The sequence below is a fragment of the Lolium perenne genome, chromosome 4 (genome assembly GCF_019359855.2).
Source record: "Lolium perenne isolate Kyuss_39 chromosome 4, Kyuss_2.0, whole genome shotgun sequence".
In the NCBI taxonomy this organism is placed as follows: Eukaryota; Viridiplantae; Streptophyta; class Magnoliopsida; order Poales; family Poaceae; genus Lolium; species Lolium perenne.
The window spans coordinates 48,887,564-48,902,501 of NC_067247.2; the positions used below are offsets into that span (position 1 = coordinate 48,887,564).

General features: G+C 48.4%; 1 protein-coding gene across 2 annotated transcripts in view; it reads right to left on the minus strand.

Annotated features, from left to right (window-relative positions):
* LOC127292440 (disease resistance protein RGA5) overlaps nt 1–14,938 on the minus strand; it is a 35,415-nt gene that overhangs the window by 16,633 nt on the left and 3,844 nt on the right. For both annotated transcript variants that reach the window (XR_007845153.2, XM_051321830.2), the window contains exon 3: nt 10,383–12,545. Coding sequence is in view for 1 of the 2 variants with exons in the window: in XM_051321830.2 (XP_051177790.1) it covers nt 10,383–12,545 (2,163 nt within the window). In the remaining variant the exon portion in view is untranslated. The remainder of the gene's footprint in view (nt 1–10,382; nt 12,546–14,938) is intronic.

Sequence of the window (14,938 nt, forward strand, 5' to 3'; positions counted from 1 at the left end):
CATCGTCTTCGCCTCCTATATAAGGGCGAAGTTGAGGTCAAAGAAAGGATCGATCATTGTTAAACCCTAGCCACCGTTTCTTTCTAGTTAGGCGCCTTTGTTCGTCTGACCACCTTCAAGTTCTACTTGCCCTCTACTTCCACGAAACCCTAAGTCTACAATTTGTAGGCATTGACGAGTTGATACCTTGTCAATTGGTGCCATCTGTGGGAAGAGAGGTAGCAAGGTCCTGATCTCGATGGCATCATCATCATCATCATCATCGTCGGCAGCAGGCAACACAGTGGAAGAAGGTAAACAGATCCAATCTGGCTTTGTTGATTTTGGAAGGATCTATCGGCAAAGTTCCCAGAGCTCACAGAGGAACTCGACGAGCACACTTTCCTATGCACTATCCAAACTTTTCGACACAAGAACGGTTTTGGAAGGATCTATTGGATGCACCTGATGCTGCCATGTGTCGCTGTGGAGTCGAATGTCATCTCAGGTAAAGTTTTCGGTATCTCGGGGAAAACATTTGTATCTATTAACTCTTTGAGTTGTGGTAGCTCCTCCTTCATGCCGAACGACTCTGAGAGCTTGCTAAAGTCTCTGTCGCAATTGTCGGATGGTGTGAAACTCCCGTTGACGATGATGGTGCCAGAGGGGCCTGGTATTTTCAGGTTCAAGTAAGTGTAGTGTGGTACCTGTCGGCGTAATGGAAACCAGGGTTCCCATTGTGTTGCTCGTGTGGTCCTTTACGACCAGCCATCGAGTTCCGGATCGAGAAGATTGCCACAGTGGATTGTCTCCTGGACTCAGGTCCCAGGAGGACCTCACCGGTGAGCTTCTCCCGCACGGCCACCGGGCTGGGCGGGCATGACATTCTCGGCTGCGCCCCTCCCCTGAAATGCATGCGGGACACCTAGCGCTCATTCCTTGGATGACGAGACACTGCTTCACTCGTGCAGCGCCCTATGCCGCCCTACGCGCTCCCACTGGATGACGAGACAAGATGGTGACCCCTCATCACATCAAGCTCTACGGCGATTGTCTCTCGTTGAGAGCTGGCACGACCACCCGCCCCATCATGTGACCGCCTGCCACCTGTCTGGCATGCGCACCACGCTTGTGGAGTCCCCTTGACATATAGAAGAAGGATCCGCTGAAAGGTAGAAAGATATGCTTGGGGGAATGGGGAGAATTTTTTATCAGAGGTGAAGGAAAGAGTAGTCTCAGCTCCCCGTGTACATTGTTTGAGCTCAAGGAGATGAGACATTCATGACGTAGGGATTTCGTATCTTGCGCCCAGAACCTGGGTAAAAATCTTGTGTTTATGTGTTGTGCTTGATGCAGGTCGCAGCGCCTAGTGCCCATGTACCGAACTAAAAGGGGGTGTCAACGCTACGAGTTTGTGCTGGTGTAAAGCACATAGCAAGATGAGTAAAGAGTTGTCCCTACCTTTGTGTGGTTCCTTGTTCCCAAAAAAGGGAGAGAATGTGCCTGCAAGGGGAACGCTGGACCCAGACACGAGCAGGGCTGGGATGTTGGCTCCGGTACCGGACACTACTGGCCTCAACACCTAATACTCTAAAAAAAATGAGAAGAAGAAAAAAAGACGTAGAATGTGTTCTCATGTTCGGTCCTCGTGTTCAGGAAATAGCAAGAACAAAAAGCAGGGAACACCTTGCCAGCGAACCTATTAAGCAATGGGGGAGTTGGAAGTGGAACAACGCTGCGATGAAAAGTGTGTTGGGATGAGATAGGCGTGCTGTCAATGGAAACAGCGCTGGTCTCATCCCCGGGCACGCTGTGATGAGAAGTGTGTTGGGACGAGATAGGTGCACTGCCGATAAAAACGGCGTCAGTCTCATCCATGGGCATGTTGCGATGTAAAGTGTGTTGGGATGAGACAGGTGTGCTGCCAGTAGAAATGTCACCAGTCTCGTCCACGGGCACGCTGAGTGGGAAGAATGTATTGGATCAGGCAGGAAAACACAACCTATATGGTTGCAGTTAAAGGAGGAAATCCCATCATTTCCTCCCTTGACGGGCCGCCCTGATTTTCTGTTGTGAGGAAGCTCATTTGCTCCGCTAAGTTGGTGTGTTAAAAAGGCATTCTAAGGAAAGTTGATTTTCCATTGGGTTCCCGCGGTCGCACAAGGGAACCCGTGCTTGGAACTAACTCTCCCGTGAACGGAGAGATTTACCAAGCGTCACGTATACCAGGGCATAGTTCGGGCCAGGCCGGGCCTAACAAAGCCCGACGCAAAAAACCCAAGCCCAAGCCTGGCCCGGCCCGACCTTCGGGCCTAGAATTTCGGCCCAAGCCCGGCCCATCACAACAAATACCCATCGGGCTTCGGGCCTCTTCCAATGGCCCGGGCACGTTCGGCCAGCTGGTGCTTGTAGGAGTGGACTAGATCCCCTTGCTCTTGGATCCTGCTCTCGATGTTGGTGTGAAGTTGGAGCTGCGTGTCCAGCAATTGCTGGTGATCTTCTTGGAGGCTAGCCACCTCCTAGGCATGGCCAACTCGAAGGGAAGCGAGTTGTTGCCGCAGTCCGGCCACCATGGTGGCAGGGTTTCTTCTCCCCCCGGGAATAATAATAATAGAGTTGACATGTAGATACTTTTTTCAATAAATGAAATGTATCAGTATCGAGAAAATAATAATTACACGCATCATCTGCAACAAAGTAAAACTATAATTGTAGTACAGATGCACACATCCAAAAAAAGAAGAAGCTAAAAAAGGAAAGTCTCGCTATAGTGTTTGAGTCCTTGCAGTAGTAACACAAACATTACCAAGACAACACCTAAAGTCTAAGTGCTCCAAAAGTGATGTCTCCAGAAAGGAGTCCACAAGGCCCGTCATCATCCGATCATAGATCTTAGGTTTTCGCCTCAAGAAAGTCTCCGCTTTCAAAACAATGTATTCAACAAGGTCATTGATAGGCACACCCAATAAATACCAGACCTTGGATTTTCACCCTGAAAGGTAAAACTTTGAACATCTCCTATGTTGTTGCCGCCACTTTGTTGGAGATATGCCCAAGAGGCAATAATAAAGTGGTTATTATAATATATATCTTTGTGTTTATGATAAATGTTTGCATACCATGCTATAATTGTATTAACCGAAACATTGATACATGTGTGTTATGTAAACAACAAGGAGTCCCTAGTAAGCCTCTTGTATAACTAGCTTGTTGATTAATAGATGATCATGGTTTCGTGATCATGAACATTGGATGTTATTAATAACAAGGTTATGTCATTGGATGAATGATATAATGGACACACACCCAAATGAACGTAGCATAAGATAAAGTCATTAAGTTCAATTTGCTATAAGCTTTCGATACATAGTTACCTAGTCCTTCGACCATGAGATCGTGTAAATCACTTACACCGGAAGGATGCTTTGAATAAATCAAACGCCATTGCGTAAATGGGTGGTTATAAAGATGGTATTAAGTATTCGGAAAGTGTGATTTGAGGCATATGGATCAAGAGTGGGATTTGTCCATCCCGATGACGGATAGATATACTCTGGGCCCTCTCGGTGGAATGTCATTTGATTAGCTTGCAAGCATGTGACTAGGTCACAAGAGATGACATACCACGGTACGAGTAAAGAGTACTTGTCTGTAACGAGGTTGAACTAGGTATGGAGATACCGATGATCGAACCTCGGACAAGTAAAGTATCGCGTGACAAAGGGAATAGGTATCGTATGTAAATGATTCAATCGATCACTAAGTTTTCGTTGAATGTGTGGGAGCCATTATGGATCTCCAGATCCCGCTATTGGTTATTGATCGGAGAGGAGTCTCGACCATGTCTGCATAGTTCACGAACCGTAGGGTGACACACTTAAGGTTTGATGTCGTTTTAAGTAGATATGGAATATGGAATGGAGTTCGAATGTTGTTCGGAGTCTCGGATGGGATCCAGGACATCATGAGGAGTTCCGGAATGGTCCGGAGAATAAGATTCATATATAGGAAGTCACTTTCCAAGTTTGGAAATGATCCGGTGCATTTATGGAAGGCACTAGAATGTTCTAGAACCTTCCAGAAGAAACCACCATGGAAGGTGGAGTCCCGGATGGACTCCACCAACCCTAACCAGCCAACCAAGAGGGAAGGTGGAGTCCATGGTGGACTCCACCACCTTGTCCGGCCAAGGAAGAAGGAAAGGGGGGAGTCCCACTCCCCCTAGGTTTCACCCTTTGGTAAGTTTTTGAGTTGGACTCTTATTCGAATCTTTGGGCTAACCTTTGGGGTTCCACCTATATAATGAGGGAGAGAGGGAGGGGGCGGCCACCACACCAGCCGCACCACCCAAGGGCACCAAGGCCGGCACCCAAGAGCACCCCCTCTCCCAAACCCTAGCCACCTCCCTCCTCCTGATTCTCCTGTAGTGCTTAGGCGAAGCCCTGCCGGAGATCTCCACCACCACCGACACCACGACGTCGTGCTGTCGAGATTCCGAGGAGGATCTACTACATCCGCTGCCCGCTGGAACAGGGAGAAGGACGTCGTCATCAACACCGAATGTGTGACCGAGTACGGAGGTGTTGCACGACTGTGGCACCGTCAAGATCTTCTACGCGCTTTTGAAAGCGGCAAGTGGTTGACTACATCAACAACGAGATCTAATCTCGTAGGCATTGGAATCTTCGAGGGTTAGTCTCATGATCTTCTCGTTGCTACCATCTACTAGATTGGATCTTGGCCTGTTATTCGTTCTTGCGGTAGGAATTTTTTGTTTTCTATGCTATGAATCCCATCAGTGGTATCAGAGCCGTGTCTATGCATAGATTGGTTGCATGAGTAGAACACAATGGTTTTGTGGGCGTTGATGCTTTTGTTGTTTTTAGTTAGTGTACTTTGCATCTTGCGGGATGGTGGGATGAAGCGGCCCGGGCTAACTTTACATGACCGTGTTCATGAGACTTGCTCCACGCTCGATATGCAACTTGTATTGCATAAGTGGCTTTGCGGGTGTCTGTCTCTCTCACCATAGTGAAGATTCAATCTACTCTTTCTATTGACAACACTAGTATCACCGTTGTGGTTCATGTTCGTAGGTAGATTGGATCTCACTCGAAAACCCTAAACCACGTAAAATACGCAAACCAAATTAGAGGCGTCTAACTTGTTTTTGCAGGGTTTGGTGATGTGATATGGCCATGATATGATGATGAATATGTATGGGATGATCATTATTGTATTGTGGAAACCGGCAGGAGCCTTATGGTTGTCTTTATATTTCATGTTGAGGTATTATTTCAAAGTAGTTGTAATAGTTGCTACATGGGAGAACAACCATGAAGACGGCGCCATTGACCTTGACGCTACGCCGACGATGATGGAGATCATGCCCGTTGATGATGGAGATCATGTCCGTGCTTGGAGATGAAGATCAAAGGCACAAAGACTAAAGGGCCATATCATATCACATATGAATTGCATGTGATGTTAATCCTTTTATGCATCTTGTATTGCTTAGATTGCGACGGTAGCATTATAAGATAATCCCTCTCACTAAATCAAGATAATAAAATGTTCATCCTTAGTATGCACCATTGCTAAGACTTGTTGTTTCAAAGCATAACGTGATGATCGGGTGTGATAGATTCTACATGTGCATACAACGGGTGCAAGCCAGTTTTGCACACGCGGATACTAAGGTTGCCTTGACGATCCTAGCATGTCAGACATGGTCTTGGAACACGGGATACCGAAAGGTAGAGCATGAGTCATATGAATGATATGATGAACACTTTGAGTGTTTGCCTTTGAAGCTACATCTTTTCTCGTGAAGATCGGACTTGGGATGTGTTCGGTTCCAGAATGAGGAGAAATGGAATGGAATGGTTCCGTTCCGAGGTCATGGGACGGTTCCGACCCCGTGTTCGGTTCAGAAAAAAACGAGGAATGGAATGGTTCCATATTGTGTTCGGTTGGAGGAATTGGGAACGGAACGGAATAGCCACAATCGTGCTTAAAATGCTAATAATTATAATTAACGGGCTGTTTTGGCTCAAAATATTTACACATTTTTTTTCTAAAATCAAATTACAAAGGTAAAATCTAAATTACTAAGGCATAATCCCCAAAATTGGGGCCAAATCAGAGCCAGCCGCCGGAGGGCCCGTGGATGGAGGCGAGGAGCCAGCCGGAGGGCCCTGCACGCCGCCGGAGGGCCCTGCACGCTGCCGCTGGTGCCAGCCGCCGAAGGGCCCTGCACGCCGCCGCTGGTGCCCGGGGCCACGCTGCGGGACTCGTCGACGCTGAGCAGGTGCAGCACAGCGCGCGCGTCCCCGGACGGCGATGCGGCCGTGGCGGTCGCCGGCGGCGAGGCGGAGCGGGCGGTGGTCGTCGGCGTCCTCGTGGCCGCCCCCGCCTCCCAGCGTGCTCGCACGACCACCGCTCCTCGCGCCGCCGCCGCAGTGTGCTCACGGGTGTTAGCGATTATTTAACGCAGTGGTTAGCGAGCCGTTCCTCGCGGTCCGCCCGATTTGGTCGAACGAGCTAATTCCGCATCTAGTACGAATATTCGCTTCGGGGGAACCGGTTGCTTCCGTTCCATGACCCCAACCGAACACTAGAATAGCCTCCAGGTGCAGAACGGTTCCATCCCATTCCTCTGTATTCCAAAACCGAACACATCCTTGGTGTAGTGTATTTGGTTCGTGTGATCACTAAGACAATGCGAGGGATGTTGTTTTAAGTGGGAGTTCACCTAGTTAATTTAAGAATTAAAATTGAACTCAATTTATCATAAAGTTAGTCTAAACTCTTTGCAAATATGTTGTAGATCATGGTGGCCCCCACCATCAATTTTAACCAGTTCCTAGAGAAAGAAAAGGTTAAAAGCAATGGTAGCAACTTCACCGACTGGTTCCGTCATGTGAGGATTTTCCTCACTGGTGGAAATCTGCAATATATGCTCGAAGCACCGCTAGGTTCCCCACCACCACCTGCAGTATCTGAGGATGTAAGAATGTTTACGAGACTCGGGTAACTCGGTACTCTCAAGTTCAGTATGCCATCCTGTGCAGCCTAGAGGCGGAACTCCAAAAGCGTTTTGAGCACCACGACCCTTATGAGCTGGTGATACGTCTCCAACGTATCTATAATTTCTTATGTTCCATGCTAGTTTTATGACAATACCTACATGTTTTATTCATACTTTATATCATTTTTATGCATTTTCCGGTACTAACCTATTAACAAGATGCCGAAGCGCCAGTTCCTGTTTTCTGCTGTTTTTGGTTTCAGAAATCCTACACAGGAAATATTCTCGGAATTGGACGAAACAAAATCCCACGGCCCTATTTGCCACGGAGGATTCCAGAACATCGAAGAAGAGTCGGAGGCGGCCAGCAGGGGGGCCACCCCATAGGGCGGCGCAGCCTGGCCCCCTGGCGCGCCCAGATGTGGGGAGGCCACCCCTGGCTCCCCCGAGGCCGCCCTTCCGCCTATATATTCTTCCAGAAGCGAAAACCCTAAGAGGATCAGTCATATTCCACGAAAAGTTACGTAGCCGCCGCCATCGCGAAGCCAAGTTCGGGGGACAGAAGTCTCTGTTCCGGCACGCCGCCGGGACGGGGAAGTGCCCCTGGAATCCATCTCCATCGACTCCATCGCCATCTTCATCGTCGTTGCTGTCTCCCATGATGAGGAGGGAGTAGTTCTCCCCGAGGCTGAGGGCTCTACCGATAGCTATGTGGTTCATCTCTCTCTCTCTCATGGTGTGATCTTTATGTGATCATGAGCTTTGTAATCTAGTTGAATATGTAGATGTTCCTCTTGTTTATTATGCACTCTAGAGGTTACTTTAATATGAACTCCGGATTCACTGTCCACGGTGTGATGGTGACAGTGTGCGCATCGTGTGTGATTCCTTTATGAAGTTGTGGAGCTTGTTTACTCCGGCTTGAGGTGTGCTTTTGCAGCCCTACACAATGAATGGTGTTTGTTATCCAACAAGAGTGTGTTTGAGAGTAGCATTTATTTATTCAATTATGTGATCATTGTTGAGAGTGTCCACTAGTGAAAGTATGATCCCTAGGCATTGTTTCTAAGCATTGAAACACCGTTTCCAACAAGTTCTGCTACATGTTCGATTGCTGCCATTTTTATTTCAGATTGCAATTACTACTTATAATCATCCATATTACTTGTATTTCACTATCTCTTCGCCGAACTAGTGCACCTATACATCTGACAAGTGTATTAGGTGTGTTGGGGACACAAGAGACTTCTTGTATCTTAATTGCAGGGTTGCTTGAGAGGGATATCTTTGACCTCTACCTCCCTGAGTTCGATAAACCTTGGGTGATTCACTTAAGGGAAACTTGCTGCTGTTCTACGAACCTCTGCCCTTGGAGGCCCAAGACTGTCTACAGGAATAGAAGCGTGCGTAGACATCAGCTGGTCCATGAGCTAAAAGCTATCTTTGAAACTCATGCGGCCGTGGAAAGCTATGAGGCCTCGAAACACTTCTTTGGCTGTATGATGGAAGAGGGTAGCTCCATTAGTGAGCACGTGCTCGCTATGTCCGGGCATGCGAAGAAGCTCAGTTACTTGGGGATAGTGATTCCTAACCAGCTGGGTATTCATCGAGTACTCCAATCACTGCCACCTTGTTACAAGAACTTTGTGATGAACTACAACATGCAGAACATGAACAAAGAGTTACCTGAACTCTTCTCCATGTTGAAATATGCTGAGGTAGAGATACAGAAAGAGAACCAAGTGTTGATGGTCAACAAGACCACCAGTTTCAAGAAGCAAGGCAAACCTAACAAGGGCAACTTCAAGAAGGGCGGCAAGAAAGTTGCTGCGCCTCCTGAGAAGCCTAAGGCTGGCCCTAAACCTGAGACTGTGTGCTATTACTGCAAGAAGAAGGGGCACTGGAAACGTAATTGCCCCAAGTACTTGGCTGATCTGAAGAGCGGCCTTGTCAAGAAGAAAGGTATATTTGATATACATGTTATCGATGTCTATCTTACTGGTTCTCGTAATAGTGCCTAGGTATTTGATACTGCTTCGGTTGCTCACATTAGTAACTCGAAACAGGAACTACGGAATAAACGAAGCCTAGCGAGGGACGAGGTGACGATGCACGTTGGATCCAATGTCGATGTGATCGCCGTCGGCACGCTCCCTCTACATCTACCTTCGGGATTAGTTTTAAACCTTAATAATTGTTATTTGGTGCCTGCGTTGAGCATGAACATTATATCTGGATCTTGTTTAATGCAAGACGGTTATTCATTTAAGTCAGAGAATAATGGTTGTTCTATTTATATGAATAATATCTTTTATGGTCATGCACCTGAGATTAATGGTTTATTATTGTTAAATCTCGATAGTAGTGATACACATGTTCATAACATTGATGCTAAGTGAATTAAATTGAATGATAATTCTACTTATATGTGGCACTGTCGTCTTGGTCATATTGGAGTGAAGCGCATAAAGAAACTTCATTCTGATGGACTTCTTGAGTCACTTGAATTTGAGTCAATTGATAGATGCAAAGCATGTCTAATGGGAAAAATGACTAGTACTCCATTCTCTAGTACAATAGATCTTAGGTTTTCGCCTCAAAAAAGTCTCTGTTTTCAAAACAATGTATTCAACAAGGTCATTGATAGGCACACCCAATAAATACCAGACCTTGGATTTTCATCCTGAAAGGTAAAACTTTGAACATCTCCTATGTTGTTGCCGCCACTTACATGCCGCTGTTACAAAGCCCGAATCACCAAGAAAGTTCCTCATCGTCGCACAGATTTGAGCCACCATTATTAGTCCTTAGATCTCGGCTTCCATGCCTTTCTCCGCCTCTGACTTCAACATGGAACGGAAAATACATGTCCCATGGTGACAACAGATACTAGAGCTTAGCGTCGCCCCCTCCTCAAACCAAACGGTAGGAAAAAACATGGGTGCGCACGACCGTAACCCATCCGATCCAGCAATCTTCAGGCATAAGGCACCCAAGGTAGTTCGCAGGCGAAGCTTTCCGGAAGTTGACACTCCTGGCAGATCAAGGATGACAAGCATCGAGCAGATTCATCTGGGCGCGAGAGGAACCCTAGGTCCTCCGCCTCAGAACGATGACCCACATGCCTACGCCCGCCGGCTCCCAACAGCAGGCCGGGGATCTCACTGGACTCCGTCGTCACCACCCGAACCACCCGGCTATGAGGTCTTACCCGCACCGAGTCCCCTGAACCAGCGTCGTGGTGTCCTCGTGGGCAGTCGGCCACGACGTATGGCAAGGTCCCCCCACCCTCCCCCCGCAGTTTGGTTGCCATAATAAGGTAAGCTGACGAACAACAAAAATTGCTGGCACACTTAGAAGGGCAAATACATACCTGGAGGCAGCTTCTTCCCTGGGCTCCAGATCATCCTTATCACCGAACATCTGATCTACACACTGTATGTTGACTGTAGGACGTCCAGGATGCATTCTAACTGCATCACTCAACGCTGACTCGACAATCCTTCTAACTGGTTCATTGGCACTGGCACCCCCAATTTTTGCAGAGATCTCCTTAAGACCTGACAAGTGATCGAGTCCAGCAGGTATAGGACCGTATTGAATTGCTCCATGTGCACCAAAACGTAGCTTGAGTTGCTGGAGATAAGGCGTTACGTCCGCCTCAAACTTCGGCCCAATTTTTGCAGAGAACTCCTCAAGACTTGACAAGTGATCGAGGCCAGCCCGGATATGACCGTATTGAATTGCTCCATGTGCATCAAAACCTAGCTTGAGTTTCTGGAGATTAGGCATTACGTCCGCCTCAAACTTCAGACAAGGTACACTGGACATGAATCTGAAGTACTTGAGAACCAGGAACCCTCCCTTATTGAAGACAATAATTTCTGCAGGCTTTGTGCGGACATACAACGACAGATAAGTGAGTGCAGGCAATCCTTTGAGAAGATTAACGTCATTCCTCACTAGTTCATTAACCCCAATCTTTAAAATGCAGAGATTGCCCAAATGCCCAATCCACTCTGGTAGGCAGGAGAAGGTACAGACGCGCGGTAACCACTCAAGTCTCTGGAGAAGTGCTGGAGGAGAGGATACGCTGCTCAGCACATCACAGGAAATGCTCATCCTTGAAAGTTGAAGACCAAGGTCTCTTGAACTTTTCAGAGTTAGACACTTCAGAATGTTTAGTTTCCCCAGAACCGAGCTTAAACATTCCATTTGCTTCCCCAGATAATAAGAAGGACCCACTGGTGTACAGGTAAGCTGAAGATCCTGGAGATTTGTCAGCTCGCCAATGTCCCGTACTTTAGCTATTGTGTTATTACTGAGATTAAAATGTCCGAGTGCACGTAGAGATGTCATGTCGCCAATCCAACTGAAAATATTTGTCTCGGCAGGAAGTCTGAGGTGCAACAAGCGTGGAAAATTTAAGATGACCAATTCGGTTGTACTTCCTCTCGCAGCTTCTATTTTCAGTGTCTCCAAACATGACAGACGTTGTAGCATCTGCATTTGTTGTATCTCTAATTTGACATTGCATGTGACCTGCAAATATCTCAGCCGAAAAATCTCCGAAATGCTAGTGAGATCAAACCTGATACTCTCTTGCTCACCCCAAAAGTGCAGGATAAGAACGTGAAGAAGCCGGAACTCCGTAATGGAAGGCACACACTTGAAGGCCCCAAAAAAAGCAAGTGTTCGAACTTGTGATAATCTCCTGTTTGTGGATAGAGTCGCATCTTCTGCATTACCAAAGTCAAGGCACAGCCGACGAACCTTGTGAGCAAATCTTGTGGCTGTCTGAGAATAATCTACTGCAGCGACGAAATTCTCAACTATGGACTCGTGCATAATATGCTTACGCATCATGTGGTGCATGGTGCAGGACAAAATTTTACCATTACCATCTATTTGAATAGGATGGATCAGTCTGCTACTGATAAGCTCTTCAAAGTAGCTCCTTGAGATTTCCTCCTCATCTTTTTCTTCACTTGCACAGATAAAGCCTTCAGCTACCCATTGCTTTACCAAATCATCCGTCCAAATTATGTAGTCCTCCGAAAAAATACAGAGATAAAGCATGCATGCCTTCAAATGTTGAGGAAGATTTCTGTAACTAAGGTTGACCACTTGTTTCAGCCCTTCCAAAGTAAGATTTGTCATCAAGCCATAACCCAAGGATTTATCAACATACTCCACATACTCCCTCTGCTCTGTTTTTCCCATCCGACTTGCTAAGAGGCTGGCAATAGTAACAATTGCGACAGGCAGACCACCGCATTTTCTAATGATACTGCTTGAAACCACATTGAGTTCTTGAGAGCAAGTAACTATACTGTAAAATAACTTTCTTGAATCATCCTCACTGAGGGGTTTCATCTTGTAAACATTCTGGGGTTCATAACCACAGCATTTTCGAGCAATGTCTTCAAGTTCTGACGTTATCAGTATTCTACTGCAATGATTGCCATCCGGAAAAGCACGGCTAACAATATCCCACGTTGAAATGGCCCATACATCATCAATTACAATCAAGTACCTGAGACATGGCAAGCCGACATGCAAGATTTTAGCATCTCTTGAAATAAAATCTATTTTTTCCGATAAAGGATCCTTTATTAAACTCACAAGTTAGCAGCACGCAAAACAAAACAAATAATTTAGAAATAACAGCATGCGTTTTGTTCATATAAGATTTTTTATCGTTGTATATAAATTTTGTTTGTGATTTTTTATTGGTGTATATGAAAAGCTTAAGTTAGATTAGTAAATATCTCTAAGTGATATTTAATTCATTGTTTTGTTCTAAATTATTAAATATACATACTTTATATGGCATTTTGAGTTTCTAGATCGTATTGATACCAAAATTTTCTTAGGTATGTTAGTGGATAAATAGTGTTGTATATAGTATAGGAAATGACTTTGTTATTAACAAGACTTGAGAACTGAGGCATAGCCTAGTGGTCGGACATGGCACTCCTGGCCAGTCAGGGTTCGAATCCTGCCTAAGGACGAATTCTGATTGCCTCACCACCCTTCTTAAGTATACCATGGGCTCTCCCCATGAGAAATCATTTTTTTATTAACAACACTATGGGTGCTCTTTTTTTCCCGAATGTTCACCGGGGGGGGGGGGGGAGGTTTCCCACCTGAATATATTGAAAAAAGGGGCAGACCCCAGATCGTTTAGAGCAGAGAGATAGAGAGGCAGAGAGGAGGAGTCACATTAGGGGAGGAGGGTGGGTTTTAGGTACCGCCTAGGAACACATGCCAGGCATCGACCCCGGGACGTTGTGGAGCAGGGAACCGACCACGCCACATGGTTGCATCATCCCGGCACAACATAAGGAGAAGAGGAAGAGAGGGCACCGCCCCCCTAAACACGACCGCGTTCCGCTGCTTCCAAAGCTGCCAGCACCAGAGCAGGGTAAAGGCGGGCGCCGTCTCCACGGTGATCGACTGCGGCATGGGCAGGAGATGGAGGTCCCTGACGTGCACATCATGCGGCACCTCGATGCCGATCGTCGACCAGAAGCGGGCAACCACGGGATAGTGCATCGCCATGTGGCTGGCGGTCTCGAGGGTGGCGTCGCAGAGGGGGCAGCCAGCCACGGCAGCATCGACGATGGTCTTCCGGAGCAACATGTCGTGTGTTTGGACACGCGACAGGGTGAGGAGCCACCCGAAGAACATGACTCTAGATGGCGCACGGCTTCGCCAGATGAAATCCGCATTGGCGGAGCTAACCCCGCCCAAGTTGCAGAGTTTGTAGAGAGCGCCGGTGACCAGCCTGTTCCTTGGTCCGGAGCAGCGGATAAGGAAGCGACGGTCGCCCCCCTCGACCAGCGTCATCTCCCCGAGAGAGGCCCGAAGCGCGTCCAGCTCCATCGCCCCAACCCGCGAGAGACGCGGAGCCAGGATGCCGTCTAATCCGGCGGCGAGGGCCTGAGCGACCGTCGACTCGGGAGAGTTTGTATGCGAGTAGAGCGCCACAGCGGAGATCGACAACGCCCCCCCCCCCCCGGGCCGCCAGTCGTCATGCCAGAAGGAGGTGCGGCAGCCGTCACCGACCGCGACCCGAGTGAGGCAGCGGTAGAGGGAACCAGTTTGCGCAGCGCCGCCCAGTGTCCACCGGAGGAGGTAGCAGGGCCAACGGCGATGGATCCGGTGCCCATCTCCGCCCAGCGCCAAGCAGCCTAAGGACTGTCCGTCTTGACGTGGAGCCTGTGAAGAAGCTTGACGAGGAGGCACGCGTTTTGGAGCCCAAGCACGCGGACGACGAGGCTGCCTTCATCTTTGGGACGACACACCTTGTCCCAAGCGACAAGGCATTTGGCGCCGGAGGCCCAGTCATCGCCAACCCCCTAGAGAAACGCGCGACGGAGGGCGTCAAGGGCGGCAATGACCGCGGGAGGGAGCTGAAGCGCCGCCATCGCATGTGTGGGCAGGGAATCCAACACAGCGTTGACAAGGACGAGGCGGCCCGCGGGGGAAAGCAGGAGTGCTCTCTAGCCCGAGAGGTACTTGTCGGCCTTGGCGATGAGTGGCGCGAACGCCTCGAGCGCGAGCTTGTCACAGGAGAGCGGCAGGCCGAGGTAGGTCTAGGGGAAACCCTCCACCACACAGCCCAGCACCTGGGCGGCGGAAGAGAGCGACTCTGGGTCCATGGACATGGGCACGAGGGTGCTCTTGGAGAAGTTGATGACAAGGCCAGTGGCGGCGGCGAAGTCGTCGAGGATGCCCTTGAGCCTCTCCGCGGCCCCGGGCTCAGCGCGGAGGATGATGAGCGTGTCTTCGGCGTACTGCATCACTAGCAGGGGGCGCCCGTCAACCAGAGGGTGTTGGAGGACACCATCTTGTTTGACAAGCTGTTGAAGGATGTCGTCGACGATGAGGAAGAGGTAAGGGGACAGGGGGTCCCCTTGCCCG